This window comes from Abrus precatorius, unplaced genomic scaffold, assembly GCF_003935025.1.
Source record: "Abrus precatorius isolate BTA unplaced genomic scaffold, Abrus_2018 Scaffold3, whole genome shotgun sequence".
NCBI lineage: Eukaryota > Viridiplantae > Streptophyta > Magnoliopsida > Fabales > Fabaceae > Abrus > Abrus precatorius.
In genome coordinates this window covers 5001-20878 of record NW_020874373.1, presented here as the reverse complement: position 1 = coordinate 20878, position 15878 = coordinate 5001, and the positions used below count along the sequence as shown (strand labels likewise).

Sequence of the window (15878 nt, the reverse complement as noted above, 5' to 3'; positions counted from 1 at the left end):
ATAGTAATATACATTTTAATACACTTGTTTTAACAATTTTTTTTATTATTGATATTCATTAAATAAGAATTGAAACCTATATTATTCTGTAATTTTAAATTAATAATAAAAAATATATAAAAAAAATTGTGTTAAGAGAATATATTATTATCATTGCTCATATAACTATTAATGTCCGATGACAAAAGCCAGAGGAAGAACTTCCTTCATCGAATAACTGCAGAATAAATCTCCGGAGAGACAAAGCCGAAAGACACAACATTCTCCATCATTACGCAGCTCTTGTGGTATCTTGGTCTTTGATTTATGGGAGATATGCAGAAAGGTAACACTCAGAAAATAACTCAACTCTAGCATCTACGAGTTTGGCCATATCAATTGATATAATTTTATCTCTATTTATTTATTTATTAAATTCCTCATGTAATGGGAATAAAAATATGATGATTTTCATCCCTCATACGGCTCAATGTTGTTCAGATCTTAATGCCAAACCAAGTTTCACACAGATCATCGTAGCCTCTTCTATTGGATTGATATTTGCAGTGGCCATGCATTATCGTCTTAAAAAGATTAGAGATCGAAAGATCATCCCACATCTAAGATCATCACGCTCAGGCCACTTACCAAAGCTTGAAAGGTTCTCACATTACGTAGGTAAAATATTCTTTTTTTCGATTATACACATGGATCCATAAAATTGTATACATCATTTAAAAAGTTGCACATGGTATGTTCTTTCTATAGCAATATGAATTAAATTGGCTTGAATATATATATTCTTTATGCAATGTTTTTGAAAGAGATAAATTTATTTTGGTATGTTTTATTAGAAACTATTCCATACTATATATTAATAATTTTTCCTTATGCAAAGTTCCTTTGATTTGCTGCAGCTAGGCAAATGGGGTTCAAAGACAGGAGGAGTTGTCCTCATCTATGTAGATTGGCTTCCGAATACATAAGGAAATGCGAGGGATGCGAAGATGATATATATGCCTTCTTTGAGAAGGAACCAGATGCGGATTCACTGTATGTGAAGCTGGTGGAGGAGTTTGAGAGATGCATTCTTAGTTACTTTGGATTCCATTGGAACTATGGTGATGTAATAATGAGTCAGGTATTTGGGTGTTTACTCATTTATAAGGGAAGAAAGATATACGACTGCTTCAACAATTAATTAATCTGCAAAGGCTTGTATGTATAACACTAGGTAAAACTTTTTTTTTTTGGGGTCTTTGCAGGTGTTGAACTCGGAAAATGAGCCAAAGAAGAAGCTCAAGCACATAGTTATGGCAGCAACTAGGTGTCTTACTATTCTTATCTAACAACACAAACTAAACCAACTTTCAAAGTTAGTCGGGGATCGTACATCATGGAACAGGATATGATAGTGGATCAGAGAATTTACTCGCCAATCTGTTATTTTCTTGTGTCCTTGCTTTTCTCTAGAACGCATACATTTAGCGTGTCTGATTTTCCATTATACATTGATCCAATTTTCTAACGCTAAATTATATAGTACAGAAACAGACGTATTTTCAAGGAATGAAATAGTAGAATCAAACATACACTTAATTGGTTTACCAAATAGCCAATTAACATCAATAGGTTCCATAAGTACCTGTAGCTCAACATTATTGTCTTAAAAATGTCTAAAGACGATTATGCAATTAAGAACTTGTTATTAACTAAAAGCTAATCCAAATGATGAGACATTTGTTCGATAAGTCAATGAAATTATGCATACAGTTCATGATGCATAATAATGAAACAATAATAAGGCTTTATTTCCTCTCCCCTTTAAACGGTGCTGCTTTCCAAGTAGTTCCATATTTGGAATTACCTGACAGTTAAATGAAATTTATTTCATCATTCTGGATGCAATTATATGGGAAATACTTCGGGGTAATTTTTTTAAGGTAAATAGTATTCATTGCACAGGGAACAAAGGATCGAGAGAGTTGCGAAGAATCTGAAGGTTGCTAGTGTTTTTAATACATTGGTAGAAGAGATGAAAGCAATGGGAATTGCTGCAACTGATGACTCTCAATGTACAGAGGTGATGGCTCCAGTAGCTCATAGCGATAGGAGCCCAGTGCTTCTCCTAATGGGGGGAGGTATGGGTGCTGGCAAGAGCACTGTGCTCAAGGACATTCTCAAAGAGTAAGTAATTATAGTTTCTGAACACAAAATTAAACATTGTTTTGATTTTTAACAGAAGAAATTATCTTAGTCCATCAATTCCAAACGCCCCATTTTACCCCATTTTTCAAGGAAGATTCTATGTATAACCCAACACATACGATGGATGTAATGTCAGATAACTGAAACGGTACAATAAGATTCATGTGACAAAAATGGTGTGCAAATATCAAACTCTTTCGTAATTATCAAATGATCATGCTTGGTCAAGGAGATTAGATGAGTAAAAGCGAGTTCCAACAAGCTTTTTCTTGATTCCTTGCGCAGTACATACTTCACCTGTATATATGAACAATGATCTCTGTTTTAAAATTGAAATATAAATTTCTAGCATATCCTCTAATAAATTTAATACTAAAAAAATTGTGTGATCAATGTATTCGACCTAATAAGTTTATAAATGAAAATGAAAAGATACAAGGAAAAGAAAATTGGAGTTTGCAAGTTCAAATACCATTTTCTTTCAACATTGGATGTATTATAGAAATTGAAACATTTTATCCAAACCCCAAGTCTGCATTTATGCCTTTGTCATGTCATGCCCAAATCGGAATCTGCTCAGTCAAACATTTTTGTGTCGAAGAAAATTCACTGCTGTGATCTTCTGCGCACATTCATATATGTTTAAAAGATGAAGAAAATTAAAAGATTACTAAACTGAGCAGATCCATATATGATAACATGGCCTGTAGTCCTGAACGAGTATGATGACAAATGATATCTATATTAGTTCTTTAAAAAGGATGTTCATAAACAGATTCTGTTTCCTTGTTTCAACAATCATTTAAGCTATCTAGCTTTTAATTCACTGTATCATTATGAATAAACATCAATAACCTAATGATGTTTCTTCATGAATGATACAGTGAATTAAAAGCTAGATAGCTTAAATGATTGTTGAAACATGATGTTTCTTCATGAATGAAATTTAAACAGACCTTTCTGGGCAGGAGCAGCAGGGAATGCCGTAGTCATTGAGGCAGATGCCTTCAAAGAATCAGATGTCATCTATAAGGCCCTTAGCTCAAGAGGTCACCATGACATGATTCGAACAGCAGAACTGGTGAGATGGTTGACTCTTTTCTACTCTTTCCTTTGCAATCTGAACTGTTTGCGTTTGTAGGGAGTAGAGGTTGGCAATGCATTCATATCTGCTTCTTTTGTGGGCTGGGATAGGGACTGTTTTGGACAATGGCATGATCCAAATTGATGGAATCTTGCACCCATTAATAGCTGTAGCCTGTACATGCTTTATTTTTTGCTTGATAAAGTCATTATTCCAAACAGGTACACCAATCATCCACAGATGCAGCCTCATCCCTCCTGGTAACAGCACTGAATGAGGGGCGGGATGTTATTATGGATGGCACACTCTCCTGGCTACCATTTGTGGTGCAGACAATAACAATGGCCAGAAATGTTCATCGACGCCGTTACCGCATGGGAGCTGGCTACAGGGTGAACAAAGATGGAACTGTAACTGAAAACTATTGGGAACGAACTGAAGATGAAGAACCTGAACAGGTTGGAGGCAAGAAGAGAAAACCATATAGGATAGAGTTGGTTGGAGTAGTATGCGATGCTTATCTTGCAGTCGTTAGAGGCATAAGGTCATCTTGAACCTTTCTATTTAACAGTCTTACCAATCCATTCTTCCGGTGAAAATGGATTCCACCTGGAGATTAACAATTAAATTTGAATGTCAACAGGAGAGCAATCATGTGCAGAAGAGCAGTGAGAGTAAAGTCACAATTGAAATCCCACAGGAAATTTGCCGAGGCATTTATGACTTACTGTCAACTAGTAGATAACGCACGGCTATATTGCACAAACGTGTTGGAAGGCCCAGCCAAGGTACACATTTCCCTCTTCCTTCTTCCTTATTCTTTTTCAGATGACAAAAACCTGACACAGCATACGTTTTCAATAGGAGATAAAATAATAATTTGTCTTTGGTATATACAAATGATTGATGCAAGTGATAGTCAATAATAAAACTAGGATCACATCTTGGGTCTCTCAGCAATTTAGCATCAGGAATGAAACTTTGATGCAATGTACTGTGAATTGGAGTTTGCAAGTTCAAATTCCATTTTCTAATATCAATGCACCAATCATCTTATACTGTCTTTATCATGACTGCTATTTTGGTGTATAAGCAACATCTAACCACTGACCTTATATCTGTGGTAAAGTTGATAGGATGGAAAGATAGAGACAAGACACTGCTCGTTGATCCTGATGAAATCGACTGTTTGAAGAGGGTTGCCAAATTGAACGAAGATGCCGACTCCATTTATGAACTTTACAAGCATCCCAACCCAGCTTGTGAAGCTGGATCGGTATGGAAAGACATTGTGTTATCTCCTTCAAGGTTGAACATCCAACAGGAGCTCAAGTTTTCGATCCAAAAGATTGAGAGCTTGAAATGACAAAACACCATGGTGACCAGAGGAAATTTTTCAACATTTAGCTTTAAGAAGTGGATCAGGAGAGGAAAACCACCTCGAGTAGGCAAGAAATGCGTGGTGCTAAAATTTGGGATTGGGATCAAGAAGACTATTTACCATTAATATATACACAAACAACATTTAGCCTTAATCTTACAGGACTTTTCAACTTATTTTACAGGAAATTGCGAACACAGACACTACCCAATATGCAGCAAATATCCGGACACAGCATAACAGTCAAACTGATCAATCAAACACCAATTTTGGAGAAATTCTTTTATGCTTGTGAAAGATTCTTCCAGCAGTAAAAATCTCCACCAAACTTATAATCTATCCACATTTGGATAATAATAATAATTAGAGGCCCACATAATCAGCAAAAGTGACATGCATCAACTGTAAATTTGCTCCATAGAGGAAGGAGGGAGCATGCAAGAAAATCTCACCCTTTTGTCTCCTTTTATCTTTCCAGCTTCGCAAAATAAGGTGATGCATTTTCATTTGAGAGTTGAATTGAATATAGGCCAAATCCTCAGCAAAAGACCCCACAGAAAATGCAGCCATATGCTAATCATTTCTAACTACATAGATTGTGGTTGGATATCTAAAGATGAGTGAAATGAAATGGGAAAAAAGAAAACAGAATGAAATGGATTAGGACAAAATTATTGTTCCCTTATTTGGATACTTATATAACAGAATGGGGAAAAAAATGGTTCCGTCACATGCTTCTCAAATTCGAACGAAAGAAAAGGATTGTATTGAATGAAATGCATTCCATAATGTTCTGTGCTGTTTCATCTTATTCTAAACAATTCAAATAATAGAAAATTATATCTACATAAAGAATTCATAAAATCAAAAGTAAAAAGCTGGAGAAGGGGGAATAGTTTCTTTTTTTTTTTTTTAACAAAGCAAAGCACACAACATAATATCAATCTTTTCCGGGACTAATCTCAAAAGTAAATTCTTAGATTTCCCAACATACACCTGATATTTAACAGGCATTAGCCAGAGAAAGAGAAATAGTGTAAATTACATAGGGAACTTCGTCAGAAATAGATTCTCAGGCAATCTTCACATGGAATGGACCAGTTTTCTGCATGTGAGCCCAGCAAGTTTCTTTTGAAATGCACTGGCAACTTCAGAATTTTTACCCTATAAAATTTCAAAGTGGTTCACGAAAAAAAAAAAAAAGTTTTCTGTTAAAGTTAATCACTATATAAGAATAATTATTCTAGTGGCAGAAAACATTTCTAGTATCACATTAGGGCTATGCTTGGATACCAAATGATGAATGGAATTAAATGGGATAGAAGTTAGAACAGAATGAAGTGGAATCAAATAAATGAAGTTACTATAACCATTTCATTGTTTAGATGCTTTTATGATAGAACGGAGGAAAAAAGAATGGTTCCATCCCATATACCTCAAGTTGGAGGGAAGAAAAAGAGACAATGAATGAAATTATCAAATTCTATTCCTTTCCACTCCACTCCATTCCTTTCTATCTCTCTTTCCATCAATTCAAACATGGCCTAGGAGTTGATATAGTAAAATGCACAAAAAATAAGCACAAAAAGAGACGAAACCCACACATCATAGCAGAGGAATAAAAGGAAACAAATCTTCTGTGTTCATAATGCATTTGAAGTTGCAATACTAGTTCCATGAAGGGCACACTCAAGGCAAAACACCTGACTTCCCAATCGATTCTCGGTCATAGTGTAGTACATATTGCACATGCCATGCATTGAATATTGCAGACAGCTCTTGTTCATGCACCTGCAGAAACACCTGACCTCCCAATCGAATCCAGGCCATAGTGCAGCATATATTGCACATGCTACAGATTGAACGTGGCACAGTTCCTGTTCATGCAACGCTGCACCTTGATTTGGAAAACCTGTTGCATTTTTGCTGCAGCAATATGCCACAAAATAAAGTGTCGTCATTGCATGATTCTGACAACATGATACACAAGTTAATAATTCATTCAGCACCTTCATTTCAAGAAATAGGTTCCTTTTAATCTCAATTTCTAAAACTAATAACTCTTTCCTCATTCCTTGTACAGTTGCTACAAGCGTAGAACCACATATTACATAAATGGATCAGTTCTATTTGAGCATCTCTAAGGTTGTCTCCGCAATCTGCATATCCCATTTTTGAAGGATAATTGGGAACTCGTACCTATTTTCCCAGTTAATATGTGATGGAAACATAGTTTCCAAATTAACAGCGATGATTGTTTTAATTCTGTCCAAAACATATGTTGGTTATCAATTAGAAACCTCTGCTTATATTCAGCAAGATTTTTGCCAAATATTACGTAGATCACACAATGATGACAGCTTTACCCTTGCAATTCATGCCAAAACACTAACGAGATAAGAAAATCATTATGCAGCATTCACTAAATCGTTTTTTGTCACATATTCAGAATGTTTAGCCCTTAGCACCATAATAATTAATGATAAATCTTGTCCTTGGTTCATTAATGCAATTGTACCTGGAACTTGAGCCATTTACTCTCACTTGTTGATCTCTTCAGAATAATCTTTGACTTCACAGAAACTCCAATTCAACATTAACAGCTAATATCCACAAGAAATCAACAACTCCTCAGTCATCCAATTTTCCCGAATTTCTAATACAATTACCAAGTGAGAACATTATACCTAAAGCTAAATTTATCATCTAACCAAATAAAGTTATATTTAGTAGTCTGTTCAAACCAAGAAGACACATTAACAGCAATTGACTTGTGCAGGTAACCCCAAGAAGACCTGAAGAGGGACTAAATCTGCATTGATCTGCAATAGATAGATGTAAGGAATTAGTATCGAATAAAATATAAATGCATTCAGTCATTCCAAAAGAACGAATCCTCCCTAATAAAAAAAGCAGCAATATCTTCACATTACTGTAAACCTAAACTTAAGAAACAACATAAAGGAAAACCAGTGCAATATAATTTATAGAACATTAGGTAAAAGTAGATGATTTGTTTTAAATCTTTAACAATCCTCAAAGAATCAAAGCAAGTAAATTACGTAGAGTTAGAAGAGTTGACGTTAATGGTATGCTATGCACTAAATAGAATGCAATCTAGGCTTATAATATTTGTTCACTGCATTGCCCAAAATCAATTAAAGAAGGAACAAGCACAAAGAGAAGTGACCAACGCTGGTAGACTTAATTGAAAATCTGAACAATGAAAAACATCAGTGTTCAGCCATTTCACCACCCCTCTATGAAAACAGATAAAGGAACACATCATCTAATAAAACTGCACTCCATGATACTACCTAAAAGAAATAATAAGCATTTTCATATTCCACTCAATTTCCCGGATCTCTGGCACAAATTTATCTTCATTCTTTTCAGAAATGAAACGTCCAACAATATGCCAAAACTACCCTCACATTTTTCTACACATTGGCATCAAACTGTGTTTGGTTATAATTGAGCCAGCATTGGACTGAAGAGCATGTGTTTTGGTGGACTGACGAGAAGAGACTTTTAACTTCCTCATAAACACCACCACCAACTGTGTTTGGTTATAAGTTTGCAGGCATTCCAATGCAGAGAAACTGCAATAGAATTTTAATAACACCACCAACTGCACATTAGATGCTGTTTGTTTTGCTTATCAATTAAAATAAAATTTTATTTTAATAAAAAATTATATTTAATGTTACTTCAGATTATTAAAATAAAATAAAATTCTAAATGTGATCGAAGAACTGCTTCTAAATTTTGTTCAAACGTGAATCTAGGAAACATGTTTTTATCAATTGTGGTTTACATCCCAACGGAACATACAATTAATTGGAAACACATCTTAATCATTGAGTGCAAGAAACGTTTTCATACTCTCAATTCTATTTGCATTTGATACAACTGTACAACAAGAATTGAAGGGAACGGACATTAAACCGCGTCAACGTTGACAAAAACAAACAAACTTTAACAGGCTGTCACTACAAACTCAAATTCATCTCCAACAAACCTCGAACTTATCGTTCCTTAAAATTAGTTCAGATTAGTAAACCGCAGAAACCATAGGAATATTAAGGACCACTTTTAAAAGAAAGTCAGAACCGTCAATTCTATTTCATCCATAAGCGTGACCCAGAAGATCCAAAATACCATTCAAGCTTCAGGATGCATGTAAGAGAGAGAAGGAAACTTACGATTATCGAGAAGAGTTTCAGATGCCTGGTTATACGCAATCAACCATCTCATGAAACTTGCACACCCTTTACACAGACACAACATAAACAAATTATGAAAAGCACAAGAAACTAAAAGGGAAAATGCTATACAATATAAAATCGCAAATTCATCCCACTGTATAAAACACTACAATGTAAAAAGGCTCAAACTCTCAGTTTCATTTATGATTAATTCATTAAGCTGAAAAATACATGCTAAGCATCTGTATCGAATTCGATCCCAATAAAGAAAACAAATTTATAGAAAAAAAACCTAAAAAAAAGTTTGATAAATGAGATTTCATGTTGTATCGACAACATCTGTGGATCCAACTACACCGCAAGAACTTTACAAGACTAACCCTACAAACACTAGGGTCGGGAAACCCCGACCTCACTTCCTCCCCTTCCTCGTCGTCGCCGCCTGTTTCTTCTTCGCCGGCGACTTGACACTCTTAGGCTTAACACTTTTCGCCGGAGCTTTCTTCGCCGGCGCGGCCTTCTTCGCCGCCGGTTTGGGCGCAGGGGATTTCTTCCCTGGAGATGTCCTTGTCGATGTTCGAGAAGCCTTCGCAGGCCTCTCTTTAGGCTTTGCCTTAGCAGCTGGCTTCGCCTTGCCAGCGGGCTTGGGCTTTGCCGCCGCAGCAGGCTTAGCCTTAGTCGCAGCAGCTTTGGGCTTAGCTGCGGCCTTTGGCTTGGCAGCTGGTTTAGGCTTGGGCTTGGCTGCGGGCTTGGTCTTGGCAGGAGCCTTAGCAGCCGTGGACTTAGTCGTTTTGGTCTCTTTAGCAGCGGGAGCTGCTTTGGCTTTGGGCTTGGGCTTAGATTGAGCCTTCGACTTGGGCTTAGGCTTAGACTTGGGCTTAGCAGGTACAGCTTTCTTCTTGGCTGGAGTAGGCTTGGGAGCAGAAGATTTGGCCGGTGGAAGCTTGAAGGATCCTTTGACCTTGACCAGCCTTCCAGAAGCAACGAGCTTCTTGGAATGGTACAACAAGAGCTTCCTGAAGTTCGATGGAAGCTGTTGGTGCTTCTCTTCAAGGAACTTGGCAATCGCGTACTGGCTCGAACCTGTTTTCTCCTTCAGCGTGACGATAGCGTCCTTAATCATCTGCAAAATTCAATCGAAATTCAAATTCAGCAATGAGAATCGCGATAAATAAAGTGGACTACATAAATTGCAAATCCATACCTCTTCGTAGGGAGGATGAGATGCTGGCTTCCGGGATCTGGGAGCAGCAGGCTTCCTGGGCTTGGGCTCCTTGGCTGCTTTCTTGGGCTTGGGCGCAGGATTGGTGGGCTCATTCTCTTCGGCCGGTGGGTCGGCGTCAGTTGTCGGCTCCTCCAGAGCAGGCTCCACGGCCAGGGTGGGCTCTTCCGACGCCATGATATGAACGATGGATCTGTGAAGTTTGTTACTGGGAATTTTTGGATGTGAAGGTGACGGAAATTACTTGGTTTAAATAATAAAGTGTATGTTGGACTATATCCAAATACTCGATCCTCATTGGTCCACACCCCCTCTACATGGATTGCTCCCTTGTCCAGGTTTGAATTTTAGCCCTTAGATCTAATCCTATCAACGGCTGTGGATCCTTGTTGGGGATGCTTAGATGGAAACATTTTGGGACAACTTAGGGGGTTACTTGCTTAGTCTAGGTGTGCTTTTAAGCTGGGTTCATTCGGCCATAACTTGTGATCGCCTTGGTGATTTTCAATTCGGTTTTTTTCATCTTGTAGGTTATTATGTAAGCTTTCTGATGAGTGTTCAAGGGTGTTGAATGGTTGGGTGGTTTGGGAGGAATTTGGTTTTGAAGTCACAATGGTTTTGACTAGGGTTTATTGTGATGTTATCAAGGATTTTGTCAAATTCTGATGAATGCTTTGATCTTTGATAAAATTGACGCATCACTCGTGATAATAGGTTAACTAAGGATTCCATTTCATTAAGAATTGTGAAAATCCGATGAGATTTGGATGTAGAATCGTTAATTGGAAAGTCACCAAGGTTGAACAAGTCCTACCAAAGAATATGGGTTGTCATGTGTAGTGTATAGAACAATTCTGTTTTCTCATAATACATTGAATCACCATTCATTTGGATAAATACAATCTTATAACAAATAATTGGTGTTCTTAAGGACTGCATATGTTCACTCTTGAATTTCTATACTTGCAAATAGGTTTTTCCATGCTTTTAGTGCTTTCACGGGCAAGTAACAACTTGTTGGGTAAATCTCTGATTGGATGCTAAGGTGTATTTTTTTCCGACATTCTTCCACTCATTTGATTGAAGTTATGCTTGAATTATTTAATGTGCATCATGTATATTGCTTGTGTATTTAGTCTATGAAGGTCACATCTTATTATGCTTAACAAAAATCATGTATAACCCAAATGTGGATGTTGCAAATTAATCTATCTCTGAATTTGATACACAATGTTTTTATGAAATTTGTGTTTGCAATTTCACTTGTCTATTAATCTGTTTTGCAACTATAAAAGTAAAAATTTATCTATTTGTACAATGAAGAAACCTTGAATACGTTATATATAATCTATATGACTAAATTCACAAGTTAAAGCACATCCCCCCCATTGGTATTATGTTTAACTTGCAAGACATGCTATAGTACCATGTATGTACTGCTCTTATCATGAAACATGCATCAATATATATGCTCTGAATTATAATTTCATCATGCTTAAGGCTTTATTATCAGTTTAAGGTCTAAGATTTTGGTCTTCTAGCTACATATTACATTCAGCTTAAATTTTCAAGTGAAAATATATGCTAATAGGACACTGGCTACTGAAACCATCTCAGGCCCATTTCATGGGATTGTAAAATGGAAGGTCGTTCTTTATTTAAACTTCTTGGACGAAATTGAATCATTTGTTTAACTTACACTGCTCAAACACCAAACATCGGAGGAGTTAAATTTATCATGCAATAAGTTTCTCAGTATTATTCAGTTATGTAACTCAGCTGTGTAATCTACGAAATAAAAATGCAACTTTCGTGTTGGGATGACTGGACGAAAACATATATCGTTACTAGCAAAGATAGGACGGTGTTGACTTTCACTCAAGAACATCTAATCTTTTACCAAAACAAAATATCCTCTATAAAGGTCAATTTAAGTTTAACTAGCTGCCCAGATAGTTCAACTCTAAATAAATAATAACTATCTCGTTCAAACAAAAATTTGTGATGAGCTCATACTTCTTCATTGTTTCAAACAACCAAACAGACTTTCAATGGAGACACAAAGTACAGAGAAGCAAAATAATTTTGGTACAGTTTTCTTTGAACTCTTCCAACTTTTTTCCACTTTCCAATTTTCTGATTTTTGTTCAACATAAGAGTTATTTTTACTTAATAAACTAAATGCGTGTTTGGTTCGACATTTTCTAACCATGAACATGCAAATATTAACGCTACAAACAGTGACTTTTTAGTTTCAAATGCCTGTATGTCATGAATTCAACACATATTCAAACATACCATAAGCTTTTTTCCATTCAATGAAGAAATTATCTCAAAAATTGCACGTGCTTATTTTGAAGCTTTGGCCATATGTAAAGAATTCAGAGTCAATTATAAGTATTAAAGCATATCAAAGTGTGTGATAGAAAAACTATAAATAATAGTATTGCAATAAATATGTATCTATTACTATTTAAATATGAATTGAAATACAGACAATGTCAATTTTAATTATAGTGTGTTATGTTAATAATTATTTACTCAGTTTATGTATCATGACTTGTCGATCAGCATGTTTCATTTGTTCGTTATACTCAATAACTTGTCTTGACAGAACTAAGGGATCGGTAACTCTCACCTATGTGGTAATTAAGTTTTGAACCGAAGTTTATTCGCTGAAACTGAATGCAATTACCACCCGCCACCCCTGGATTAGCAAAATCACATAGCAATTCACATTAAATCTTAAACATGGGTGACAGCAGATTTAACGCTTTATAAAATAAAGCGATAAATAAAGTAACTTTTGTTTTATAATTTATTCCAATTAAAATATTTTATAAATTAAATTCATTTTAAAAATAATAAATTAAATTTATTTTCTTATTTTAAAGTTTTTTCACATTCAATATGAATGTAGGGCGAAACAAGGTAGCACCAACCCATTTTATCTTTTATTTTTCTTTTTTAAGAAAAGGAGTTTACTAATACGATTATATATTTTCAGAATTTATGTGATATACGTAACTATACATTTTACAAAGAAAACTTTCATATTAATAGTTTTTTTAATTAAAAATCTAATAATTTCTATTTAACTATAAAAGTCAATTATAACACCAAACAAAATATTCTAGCTATCAATCGAACTTTTCTTACTCAAATTAAAAAAAAAAATAGTTATCTAAAAAGATCAAAGCTAAAACATAAATACCAATTAGTATAAAAAAATTAACAATTGTTTACATATTAGAAATAAAGTAGTAATCATAAGAATATGCATAATTGTTTTAGGATCATTGTTAACGATCGATGTTGTACTTAATTAAATAAAAAAATAATTTAAATGCAGTAAATTGGAAGATAAACCTAAACTATTCTTTCAAGGACTTCATCTATAAACGTTAAAAATGAAACACACAATATAAAAAAATTGTTAATTTGTGGCAGTTAAATTTTATGATTAACGATATTTTTAACTGCTTCTAAATTTTATTTTGACGATTATAAAACTGACGTTAAAATTGGCGACACAAAGTCAAATTGGTGGGTAGACCGCGCGACGAGAAACAATGTTCTTTTTGAAGTTTGGTTCTACACTTTTCTCTAGTTCTTATCTTTTACTCATTTCTGTCTTTTACTCTTTGGGTTCACATTCTATTTATTTTTTAACATCACAACATATATGTTATATAATCTATAGTGTAGAGTCGTTGAATGAAAGCCATTTTTAAAGGAAGTGAAAAGGATAAAAGATTATCGGAGTTGTCATAGTTGGAGGAGAGTCATTTTTGAAAGAAGTGAAAAGAATAATATAAGATTACTAGAGTTGTCATAGTTGGAGAAAATAATTTGACAGTAGTGACGGTAGCAGTAATGATAGTGGCAGAGAGGAGGGTGGTGGTGGAACTAAATAAGGCCAAAGTGGAGGTAAAGAGATAAATTTGAGTGGGTGATAGAGATTGAGTGGGGGCAGAGTGGTATTTATTATATCTTGTTATCGCAAACTGACGTTAAATCTTATATTTTTTGTAGCGATTATGCAAAATTGTCGCTAAATCCATTTTTTGTGGCAGTTGCAGAAAATCGCCACTAAATCTTGTAGTTTTTGCGGCAATTACAGAAACTACAACTAAATCCTGTATTTTTTACGGCGGTTACTAAAACTGCTGCTAAATATTATTTTCTACATATTTTACTGGTAATTATTGTTAACTGTCGCTAATGAACCGATACTAAATGGCGCAAATTAAACTTAAGCTAATAAGTTAAGAAAGTAAAATAGGCCACAAAGCTTAATTAGGCCCAAATTTAAATCATGAACTACTAATAGGCACTTAATTTTTTTAACAATGTTAGGGGTCAACTTCAAATACTCATAACTTTCACCTAAAATTCCAAATCCAACTAATGAGTAAATTGAAACTCTTTTAGTTAATTTTCAAATGCAACAAGAATTACTAAAAAACTTCTCTACTATAAAAAATTAGATCAAAATAGTGAGTAGAGGTCAAAAGTACTAAAATACAATAATTAGGTAGAATTATTAATTTTGGTCCAAATAATAAAATTAGTTGAACAAGGAAGTAATAATAGAAATATTGTAAAGAAATAATGTTAATGATACTAAAGTGTTAATTTAATATGATTTATAAAATAACTCCACACTTAGAACCTTTGCAGTTCTGGGCAAAACAAAGAAAAAAAATCAAAACAAAAGACTAGAAACACAAGGCACAACTAATAGAAAAACCAAAATGACAAATTCATCAATGAATCAAAAGTGATAGAGCCTTACAAGATATGCTATCTAATCTCAAGTGTCTTTGTTTATGTATACTCTCAAAAATCACCTAAATAAGTTAACACTACCATAGGCTTCACAAGTTCTTAATTTTCATATTTGAACACACATGTGTGCAGAGTTCAAAAGGAATTTATCAAGGTTGTAATGGGGCCAAGGTGATAGAATGAATAACATGAAGGGGTATGGCTAAGTTTAGGGATGAAAAAGAGCAATGAAAAACAAGAACCAAAGATCATGGAGATACAATTAGAAATCCAAGAGAAAAAAAATTGAAATGTAACTCAAATTGTAGGGGACAAAATATCAAAGGAAAATCCTCTTAATTTGTTTTGATTGAGTTTGATTTTTTTTTTCCTTGTTTCTTCTCTCTTTTTTTTCTTTGGAAACTTTTTCCTCTTTTTATGCCTCTTTATTTATCTCAAACTTTTTCTTGGGACTATATGACTAGTAACTAGAATAAAAAAGGGCCTTAATCATATCAAATCATCCACATGTAACAAGATATATAAAACAAGAAACAAGTTAAGTTCTAGAGTACTAATAAATGGGTGAATCACACAAGGAAGAAGGAAAATGACATAATATGCTCCACTTTCATCACATGGCTCAAAATTTCACTACGGTATAAATCTATTACAAATAATTCACTACTTAATTATCAAACTATTATGAAATACTCAAGAATGCAAGATATCAGTCCAAACCAAATAAAGAAACTCCTATCCCTCCATGTTGAAAAATGTTACTACTCACGAAAATTGTTTGTGGGTAAGTATATCCATGGTATTCATGGTAGCACATTGGAAGCACCTTGGCAAAAACTCTGGTTTGGTGTTGGCTGGACAGAATTTTAGAAACGATGATATCTCGAGTTATAGAACTCCAATTGAGGTAATTTCAAAACGAGGTGAAAGTTCTCCTTTTGAACTTCAATTTAGGCTCAAGAATCACTTAATTTGCATGAGTAGAATGAAAGATATGATTATAAG

The 15878-nt window shown here is 34.6% G+C and overlaps 3 protein-coding genes across 4 annotated transcripts in view; 2 read left to right on the top strand and 1 right to left on the bottom strand.

Moving 5' to 3' along the window:
* The first annotated feature begins 306 nt into the window (after positions 1-306).
* LOC113860702 lies at positions 307-4908 on the top strand. Its single transcript, XM_027493191.1, has 9 exons — positions 307-325; positions 481-657; positions 897-1120; positions 1245-1306; positions 1945-2166; positions 3142-3268; positions 3493-3815; positions 3915-4059; positions 4401-4908. Exons 1-9 carry the CDS (start codon positions 307-309, stop codon positions 4635-4637), a joined length of 1536 nt encoding a protein of 511 aa, XP_027348992.1. The 3' UTR covers positions 4638-4908.
* Positions 4909-9034: 4126 nt separating this feature from the next.
* Positions 9035-10302, bottom strand: LOC113862652 (histone H1-like). 2 transcript variants are annotated; one of them, XM_027495755.1, is made up of 3 exons: positions 10065-10293; positions 9733-9983; positions 9066-9456 (listed from the first exon to the last, which is right to left on the bottom strand). In XM_027495755.1, exons 1-3 carry the CDS (start codon positions 10257-10259, stop codon positions 9273-9275), a joined length of 630 nt encoding a protein of 209 aa, XP_027351556.1. In that variant the 5' UTR covers positions 10260-10293; the 3' UTR covers positions 9066-9272. The 2 variants fall into 2 exon arrangements, with proteins under 2 accessions (XP_027351554.1, XP_027351556.1); XM_027495753.1 differs by having other exon boundaries at positions 9035-9983; positions 10065-10302.
* A 3656-nt stretch (positions 10303-13958) lies between these two features.
* LOC113860701 (glycine-rich cell wall structural protein 2-like) overlaps positions 13959-15878 on the top strand; it is a gene marked incomplete at its 3' end in the record, with an annotated part of 3250 nt that continues 1330 nt past the window's right edge. The window contains exons 1-2 of the mRNA XM_027493190.1: positions 13959-14012; positions 14118-14223. Coding sequence (XP_027348991.1) covers positions 13959-14012; positions 14118-14223 — 160 coding nt within the window. The remainder of the gene's footprint in view (positions 14013-14117; positions 14224-15878) is intronic.